Source organism: Oratosquilla oratoria, chromosome 27 (genome assembly GCF_046742065.1).
Source record: "Oratosquilla oratoria isolate Oo_2021 chromosome 27, ASM4674206v1, whole genome shotgun sequence".
Lineage (NCBI taxonomy): Eukaryota > Metazoa > Arthropoda > Malacostraca > Stomatopoda > Squillidae > Oratosquilla > Oratosquilla oratoria.
Genome location: NC_134803.1, coordinates 52,330,461 through 52,340,460, shown reverse-complemented (window position 1 = coordinate 52,340,460; position 10,000 = coordinate 52,330,461). Strand labels below are relative to the sequence as shown.

At 45.2% G+C, this 10,000-nt stretch overlaps 2 protein-coding genes across 4 annotated transcripts in view; one reads left to right on the top strand and one right to left on the bottom strand.

Moving 5' to 3' along the window:
* Positions 1-10,000, bottom strand: part of LOC143040066 (uncharacterized) — a 123,187-nt gene that overhangs the window by 10,577 nt on the left and 102,610 nt on the right. For both annotated transcript variants that reach the window (XM_076210707.1, XM_076210708.1), the window contains exon 4: positions 358-522. In XM_076210707.1, the coding sequence (XP_076066822.1) occupies positions 358-522 (165 nt within the window). The remainder of the gene's footprint in view (positions 1-357; positions 523-10,000) is intronic.
* The window catches only part of LOC143040067 (uncharacterized), a 127,028-nt gene that overhangs the window by 74,252 nt on the left and 42,776 nt on the right, over positions 1-10,000 (top strand). The window lies entirely within an intron of this gene.

The following is a 10,000-nucleotide window of genomic DNA, read 5'->3' as shown; positions in this document are numbered from 1 at the left end:
AGAGTTGGAGTAACTAGTCGCAGCGCAGTGATACTTAAATTATTTAAGCCCTGGGCGAAATTCGAACTCGGACCGCCGTAGTGGCGGCCGCGATCGCTAACACTGCGCCATCGAGTCATGTGTGTGTGTAACATGCAAATATCGTCAAACATGCATTTTTAGGAGATCGCGTGTCGTTCAAAGTTATTCGGGATAAAATATTTGAGAGAGTGGATTTGGTGGAAAATTCTCTACAAGGTAAGGCTCGATTTACGTGTAACCACTAATTATAGGATGAACGAATACAAAAATTACACTGCAAGCTTTTCGCCGACTAGTGTAACCGTTCTTTCAGCTACCCAACTTCCACAATCGTACCTGGCTCAGTGAGCAATTGCTCTCCTTGCTGTTGTTGCTGCGGTTGTTTTTGTGCTTGGGGCTGAGTCTGTGGCTGTTGGTCTTGCGGTCTGGCTGGTTCCTGAGACTGCTGCTGTTGCTGCTGTGGCGGGTTTTGTTCCAACGGCTGGTGGTGGTCGTCTGGCCCTGTGAAGAAAACGGAGGGGTCGGCATGAGTTCAAGTAACAAGTAAACAAAATTTAATATGCGCACGTAACTTGAGCGAGGCAATAAATAAAAAATCAATAATTACTAATTAATAATAATAATAATAATATTGTAGTTATGATAATAACAATAGGAATAGTAATACTATTGGTAGTAGTGCTAATAGTAGTCGTTCCTGTTCCCACTCCTTACCCACGAGGGTCGATAAAAAGGGTATCAATGAGGTGGGCTCAGCAACACTACCCATCACATACTTAAAAAGCAGGAAAAATTCCTTGATATTTAGTACAGTATGTAACATGAATCATGACAAGTCATGGTTACAAAAATATTCTTTAAGGGATGAAATAATTAAAAAAATTTATAAAGTTATATTAAAATACTTTCCTAGTATTCATGACCACCCACCCACCCACCCCAAGATTCTTGAAAAATTACTCGTAAATTCGGCTCTTCTTCTTTGATCCAACGTCAAATAAAACTATACACTTCATAATACGACAGACATGTAACCTCAAGCAATGCAAGTGGACACTTGTATAGGACTAATCATCGTCACAGTGTACTAATGTTTTGCTATTTAACAATTTTAATTACTGTTGACGATATATATTTGTCCTGGCTGAATCCGGATTATATATTTAATTCAACAGGACGAAACTTTTTTTCCGCCTGTATACTTGAGACAACGGCAGGTAATAAATGTAAATCCACAAGATATTTTTACAGAAGCACCATTCTAGAAAGAACGAGACGAAGAACGGACTCTGTCGAAGCCAAAATTAAATGCAGCGTTAGCTTCTATGCATTCTCCGAAGGAACTCGATGTAGAGGCGATATGACCTCACTGGAAAACCGACATGACGCTAAACAGTTCTCGAAATTGATAAATACGACCTTGGTATTTAGAAAGCTTCACTATTCGAACATTTCGGTACCTCTAACATTCTAAATGAACTCTATAACCTTTTCGCTCTGAAGGCGAAGAGGATACGAGTGTTGAACGGACAAAGGACATCCATAACCCAGCTAGCGGATGCAGCGAGTCGAGTGACGAAGCCCGGGCAGCCATATTACGACGCCGATTTTACTTACAGAAAAATAAAACTACCTACAAAGCTACATACATGTCTACTATTCTTCCAAATTTATTAATTTTGTTTTGTTTGCGAGTGACCCAATTCTGTGCAGGTCTTCACAATGGAAAGACTATAAGGCAATCGGGAATTCTGTGTAACGTACCACCAACGCTTTCTCGGGCAAGACGACGTCAAGAAGCGGAGGAAGACTTACCTCAACACGCTGTTGCATAAGGAGGCATTCACCTGTCCTGCAGCATTTATGTAATAACTAAAAACGGAGGGGGAATTTATTAAATAAAAAGAACAATTATTTTTAGAGGAGGACGAATAAAGGAGGGGCAAGAGAGAGCATGTTGCTCATTCATGTCGTCGATTGGCCAACGTCGACGTTTTGTCGTTATCATTCAGTCGAAGCGAACATCCGTCCGCTCTCTCTCTCTCTCTCTCTCGTGACACCAAACGCCATGACGTCATGACGCCAAACTATTTTATTCCGCTGACTTACGAAAACGAGACGAATTTGTTTCAGGAACATTGGAGAGTACCTGCAAAGTGGACGTCAGAGAGAAGCATCTCCCCGCGCGCAGCCCCGAGAGGCTGGCATTCGCTCTCCGGGCTGGGTCCATATCTATCAACTTCAACATTTTACCTTTTCACACAAGCAGAGTTGAAAACCGGCGACTCCTCTGCTCTACTCCTAAAAACAGGTGACACAGAAACTTCCCCACGCAGTAACACAAGACAACCAACTGTCCAACATCTCTTCCAGGGGAGATCCGTGCAAGGACCGTTGGCGGTCACTGTGGGGCTGTGGGTTTCCCAGTCCGTCCCCAAGCCGTCACTGTTGCCCTAGTATGCGCTTTAGGGACTCTTGTATGAGAGTGCGGGATTCGAACTCACGACTAGGGGGACATGCGAGACTCGCGCGTTAAAACGGGGGTTTCCTGTCGTCGACGGATAAGGTAGATGACGCCATGCCGACATTCGCGCGAGGACGGCTGCAGCGCCATTGTCTTGTCTTCTCTTGTCTTGTCTTCTCTTGTCTTGTCTTGTGTTCTACAGAAGATAAACGGCGGTGGATTTCAATTATCTTTGAGTGTTTGGGGCTCGTAAGGGCTCGCATTTCAAATCTGTAAATTAATTGTTGAGTAAATTCGCTTACCCACACACAAATCGATGGCGCAGTGGTTAAGAGTTCCCGGCCGCCACTACGGCGGTTCAGGTTCGAATCCCGCCAAGGGCTGAAATAATTTCAGTATCGCTGCGCTGCGAGTCGTTACTCCAACTCTCGTGGGCGGGGACCTGGGTGTGTGTATGCGTGTAAGGTCATAACATTACCCATAGATCGGTCATATACGAGCTCTGAGTTCTCTTTCGGGAGGGAAATAGCTGTCGATCGCGAGTCCAACACGTGATCCAAGGATCACGCGCGCGCGCGCTCACACACACACTCACACTACACAGAATTGAATTTTCTAAAAATAAATCGAACTCAACAACAAATGAAATTGGAATTCCGTTGTAATCTCTTTCACGATACAACAGTTTGGGAAACGAGGAGCTGGCCACTAAAGAAAACGGGGGAGATGTATCAACATAAAATGACGAAACATGAAGACATTCGCAAGAATCGACATCTCGGTCCGCCAAGGAAACGACCGACATGACGTCATAACGTCTCAATCTGTCGACATGACGTCATAACGTCTCAATCTGTCGACATGACGTCATAACGTCTCAATCTGTCGACATGACGTCATAACGTCTCAATCTGTCGACATGACGTCATAACGTCTCAATCTGTCGACATGACGTCATAACGTCTCAATCTGTCGACATGACGTCATAACGTCTCAATCTGTCGACATGACGTCATAACGTCTCAATCTGTCGACATGACGTCATAGGAAGGGCGATATCCGTTGGTTTCGATTTGTTTTATACAATTTCTAGCAGAGCAGTGAGCGTAGATAGCATGGTTGGTATCTTGCACTCATGGTGACGTCAATTTTTCGTTTAAAAATAATAATCACGATGGACCCAACGCGTAATAAAATAAACAAATAAATAAATAAGATAATAATATATTATAACCTTTTGTCATCGCGACCTTGGTCTGGTAGGAACAGCAAATTATAAACCACTTTCCACGTCCCCAGCCCAGTGCAACACTAACTCCACCAACTCGTGACATAGACTTTGGAAAATCCAAAGGGAAGGGATACTATAATGGCGGCGGGAAACACAATGGAAGGGCAAGGCTGTGCAGCTTCTCCTGATTCATAACAAGGACGGAAAAAAATGTGTGTGTTTACAAAAGTGACTGATGTGTGTGTGTGTTTGTGTGTAATCGTTGTTATTTTTGTTATTGTTATTGTTGTTGGTAGTGGTGGTGGTGGTGGTGGTGGTGGTGGTGGTGGTGGCCATACAAGGCATCAGATATCTTTCGTGACACGGAATGCGGGATCGAGACAAACAAAAAACAAAAGCAAATAAACGTTTGACCTTCTGCTGTGATGCTCACGTGACCCTGAACACACACAGACTCCCCCCGTTCCCTTCATGAGGCACGTTTGCTAAACTTCCCCCCTCCCCCCCCACAGGGAGAAGATTGTTCTACAAGGATGTCATCGTACTAATGTAATGGAAAAAAACAAAACAAAATATCTGCGGTACTTGTACTTCATTGTTTTTCAAAGGAGTTTAATTCACTGTGGAACTTTTGCAATCGTCGAGGACATTAAAATGTGCATTGTCTAGCCGTTACTCCTGTCCCATTGACGAAGTTCCCTTGGGAGACCAAACGCACAAAATAAAAAATTAAGGACAATACCGTAATAATTCATTTAATATAAGTCATCTTGATACATATATCATCGGAAACATTTGAGAATTTTTGGTCGACATTGAACGCACAAAAGAATTTTAGGGCACGAGTGACAGAAACACACACGATATCATTCTTCTTGATAGGCACCTGTCAAAATCGACGTTATGACGTCATCACGCAACACCGCGACATGAGAAGCCAGATGTCGACACATCCTGACGCTCCATTCGCTACCGCCACATTCCTTTCACCCTCCATATACACCCAGACAGCTCTGAATACACAACGTGTCCCCGCGCGCAGGGAGGCGGGGCTTGGTGACGTCATGTCGTCTTGTCCGGGTCGCGAATCTCCCGTCTGTATATAGTTGGGGATGGCGTCCGCGCAAGGGGGCGGAGCTGAAGGAGTGACGTCATGTCGTCTCGTCACAATCGCGAACCTCACAGCTGTTGTTGAGATGACGACACAGGTAGTTTGATGGGTTACTTTGGTAAGATTTAGTTCGAGTTTTGGTTAAATTTTAAGCTAAAAAAAAAAGTCATCTTCAACGCTTTACATTCTGAGAGGGACCCCGAAGAGTCGTCTCCTTGCAGTCTGTCTCCAATGTCGATCACCATCCGTGCAGAGGGGCAGCCATGAGAGGCTGGTACTCGGTGTCTAAACCAGGTTCAATATCTCTTTCGATTTCGCGTAGAGCCGGCGACCGATGCCGGTTTCCACGGGGCCACGGAGACAACGGCCAAGGCCCTTACGGATCAGAGCCATGCAAGGTGGACCTGTAATCCTACAACGCTAATGATTTGATTTAAGTGACAGCCCCTACGGACGAGATCAACTTTTTTATACCACTGGACAATGCTGCGCCATTGTTAATGTCGTATATTCCTCCTGAGTTCTCTTTTCTTGACACAACTCTGAACTCCCACTTGCTGTGTTGCTTCCAAGGATGGAAGCGCTAGTGACTTACCTAAATGCAATTCCTCCAAAGGGATACGAAGGTTAACCTGTTGGGAGGCGGGAGGAAGGGAGGAAGGAAAAAAAAAACCTTGATCCGCCTGTTCCCTGATTGCTTGCTTGCTTGTCTGCCTGCCAGTGCTTTTGTACTCGATTGTGTCTTGTTGCTCGGTTCTCCTATCGCAGTCTTAATACACACGCGCGCACACACACACACACACACACACACACAATGTGTGTGTTTGTGTCCAGTGTTCCCTTTGTTTAGCAACTGGCGTCCTGGCCTCTGCAACTACCGTATACTACACAAGTTTTAAGCAGACTTTCACGACGCCCCTACGGTCCACAGTCACGCAGGGTTGAAGACTGGAGACGCCCCCCCCAAAAAAAAAAAAAAAAAAATGTCTACAGATGTCCCCCGTTCAGTTACTGCCATCCTCAAAGCCCTCCTTGACTCTACCTCGTTGGTACGTTCGTGTTCCCGAAGGACAGAAGCGCTGGTTACAAACGCCCTCACGCCTCCAACACACGCCTGCCTACTCGGTCCATAAGCGGACAGGTTGTCCACTCCCCCCCGGCTGGCTGGCAGACCACACTGTCCGCTTCGTCACCGCACTCTGCCTCGGATCTCGTTTCTCTCATTGTTTTCGGCGTGTGTCGGTACGGCTGTATTGTTCCTCTACTACGCCGGCCTTGTTCTCGTTACCTTCTATAACGCGGGTACAGTCACACACTAAAGTTCGTCCGGGGGGGTTTCATCGCGCGACCTTGCCCACCGTAGCGTCGCCACGCTTTCTGGACGCAGGGTCAGTGTGGAGCCCCACGACGATTAAGCTAATCCACGGACACGGCAGAATGGCGTGACAAGGATGTACAAGTCAGTACGCAGACGGAAAGAGATACTCGCCGCCCACAAAGGGTGGAGGCTTGGGAGACAGGCCTCTTAAAAAGTCATTGTACTTTTCCTTCTCTCTCGATCTGCCATTTAGGCTCGTTCCACACGGATCGACTTTTCGCTGTGCGCCGTCCACGACACGACGTCGTGCTCTCAAATAACTATGGGTGTCTATGGACACTTTTGTACGTGTGAAAGCGTCCAGTGACACCCATGGCTTTTAGAGAACACTAGGTCGTGTCGTGCACGGCGCACGATGAAAAGTGGATACATGTGGAACGAGCCTTACCCGTGCAGCATGGCGGCAAGGCGTGGGAGAGGTGCATCCCCCCCTCCCTCACTCCTTTCTCGCTTTAACCGGGACGCGATATATGCCTTTATGACTTGAGACACTTTTGCATATTTTCAAAAATAATTTGTACAACGACGACACAAGTCTGTTAAAACCGTTAAACAATCTGATAACATAGGAATAGAAAAGACTGCAAGAGACCATAAGGCCTACACTAGGTAGTCCAATGTCCCTTACCACCTGCCATCCCTATCCATAAATCTATCCAATCTTCTTTTAAAACAACAAATAGTTTCAGCGTCCACTACATGGTTACTAAGTCTATTCCATTCGTTAAGCACTCTGTTAGAACTTTAAATGTTCGCTTAAAAGACGTTAAAATGTTTGTTAAGCTGTATGTACAGTATGTGTGTGTGTATGTATATATATATATATATATATATATATATATATATATATATATATATATATATATATATGTTGAAGTTTCCCCCAAAACGGGTCAATGTTCGGGGAGAAATATCACGAGGTTAGTTGAAACATTACAGCTTTCTGTTAAGACCGTTAAACGGTCACAACGACGAAAAAATAGGTTCCTTTGTATGTCACATTTTAAAACTTCCATCTGGTGAACACTGAGTGACTTCATTCAGCTACCACTGGGCCTCAGCCAGTTATAGTTTATTTGTTATTTATTTATATTTATTAATTCATTTTTATTTATTTATTCTTCTATTTAACAAACGAAATCTTCTGCAAAAAAAAAAAAAAAAAAATCTGTCCTGACGTGGTGGTAGCCCCCTTAACCCTATCCCCACATAAACGATGATCACAATACAAATAATAATGACCTCTACCACTTGCACGAATCCTGTAAACGCACATGTACAGGACCGAGGACGGGACCCCACGTGCATAAGCGTAACGATGGAAGGCCGGTCACCGAGTTAGGAGAGACAAGACTTGCTTGTTCATGCAACAATCGAATGACCCATCCTGGTGATTACTATCATCACAATCATTATCACCACCACTACTAGTATCACCATATGCCGTGCAACACCACCGTTGAACCTGAGTTACACCATTGCGGAAGCTAAGCCGCCAGCAACCCCACCTCCTCCATCACCACCACCACCAATCCAAGGACGACCACTATAACCGCCAAGCAGGCCCAATCAAATAGCGACTATCCCATGTTCCAGCCACCCCCCTCCCTCCCTCCCTCCACTTCTTCCCAGAAGCTACACTCTCACCATACATTGCACCAATCGAGACAACTCATGTCCCTCCCTTTCACCAGAAGGTCGATTTTCGGCCTGGCGGAGCCGACGACTTGGCCTCTATACACTTCCGTCTCTTCGGTCACTGACTCCCGAGTCGGGAGTGCACGTCCCTCGCCGGCCCCTCAGGGGGTGCTCCTACTACAGGGTCCACAACCGGTCCATAGACCCCTGGGGCCCCACGAGGTTTCCCAAATGGGGTCCCCGACCGCTGGTAGGTGTTAGTGGATACCAAACGATTCCAGTCAGTGTCCATAAGTGGTCTTTTCCAGGAGGCTAAAAAACAGCAACGCATAATCGTAGGGTATACGCAAGAGCGAAGAACCCTTGGTCTGGACCTTGTCTTTTTTTCCCAATGACGTCACGCTGGATTCAAACTCCCGGATGACGGCACACGGAGCGACATTTTAAGTAGGCGTCTTTGACTTCAAAAGTATTTGTAAAGTGGTGTGTGTGTGTGTGTGTGTGTGTGTGTGTGTGTGTGTGTGTGTGTGTGTGTGTGTGTGTGTGTGTGTGTGTGTGTGTGTGACCTGTCTTTGTATCTCTCAGCATCTAGTTTGTTCTTAAATTCTTGTATGGTTTTTGCACACACTATTGTTTCATTCAATTTGTTCCAGACATCCACCACTCTGTGTGAGTGTGTGTGTGTGTGTGTGTGTGTGTGTGTGTGTGTGTGTGTGAGAGAGAGAGAGAGAGAGAGAGAGAGAGAGAGAGAGAGAGAGAGAGAGAGCCTATGTTCTGCATGTAACACCTAAAAGCAAGAAACAGTTACCACAAGTCAACCCGTTGTCCCATGTGTCTATTGCAGGAGACACGCGGCCCTCAGGTAACCGGCAACAATCACAGGACTGGCCCATAAGTCGCCCAAGGAAGAAACGTGTTTGCGTCTGGTCAAGACTGAAGTGGGGCAGTGTAGGACGAAATGTTTGGGTTGCATCTGGGGCAACTGGTCTTTTTGTCAGGCTTGTTCTCTGTCGGTGCTGATTTTCATTCAGCCTAGTTAAAGCGATCAGAGATCAAGGCTGTAACCCTTTCTGTGAGGGATCAATACGTTGTATGACGAAAGCGCAGCGTCAGGCTCCTTATGGATTTCTGTTTCTCATCAAGAAAGAAATTAGATTAAAATAAATAGATCCATTCGATATGACGTCATTCTATTTGCAGTGTGATGACCAAATTCGATTTCTCTTATTACTAACTCTCATAAGATTAACAATGATGATGATAATTTCTCCAGAAGTAGAAAAAAAAAGTAACGCCTTCCAATGATACCGCAGCTTTTTTAAAAGAACGTACCTGTTCTTGTACAGACTTTGCCAAACTACAACTGTCGTGGCCTTTACACGAATATTCTGAGCCTGGAAAGGTCCACACAACAGAAATAACCATCCATGCGGACCCGAGTTGCTTGTTTCGGCGTCAGGTACCGAAAAGTCGTTTTAGAGTACAACGTAACACAATATCTGTCCATGCGCAGAGGGTGGGAGAGGCAAGGGGGCGGAGTTACGAGTGACGTCATGTCGCCCTCTACGGGTCCCAAATCAAAGCACGTGACGTCATGTCGACTTTGTTGACATTTTCGGTTGGCTGACTTTGGTAGCGACATTGTTACACGTATCATGCAAGTCTTATTCTCATGGTCAAATGCAGGACCTGCCTATCCCCATCGAGGACAAAGCAGCCTTTGTACCTTACCAAGGTGGCTTCATCCAACTTTGCAAATTATGGTGAAAATTGCATTAAACGTGTTTTAATGGCACGTAGCTTTGAACCAATATCACCCAATAAACATTACTGACGAAGCTTTATTACAAATACAACATATGCACGTTCAAGAACACATGGCATCGGCTGCAGCCTACACACAAAAATAACAATGATAATAAAGATAAATAAATATATAAAAAATAAAAATAAAAAAGTACCGTAAGAGCAAGGCTTGTCAAGCAACCTTCACAACAAAGGCATAAAAATATGCTTGGGAATAAAAAAAACTTGTTTAGCAACAGACAACCAACCCATCAGTCCAGTCTTTATACAGTCCCATGCTGCACAACGGCCTCTTCCAATCGTCCCCCACGAATCAATTGTGAGTCTATTATGTTTAGACTTAAGGCGAGA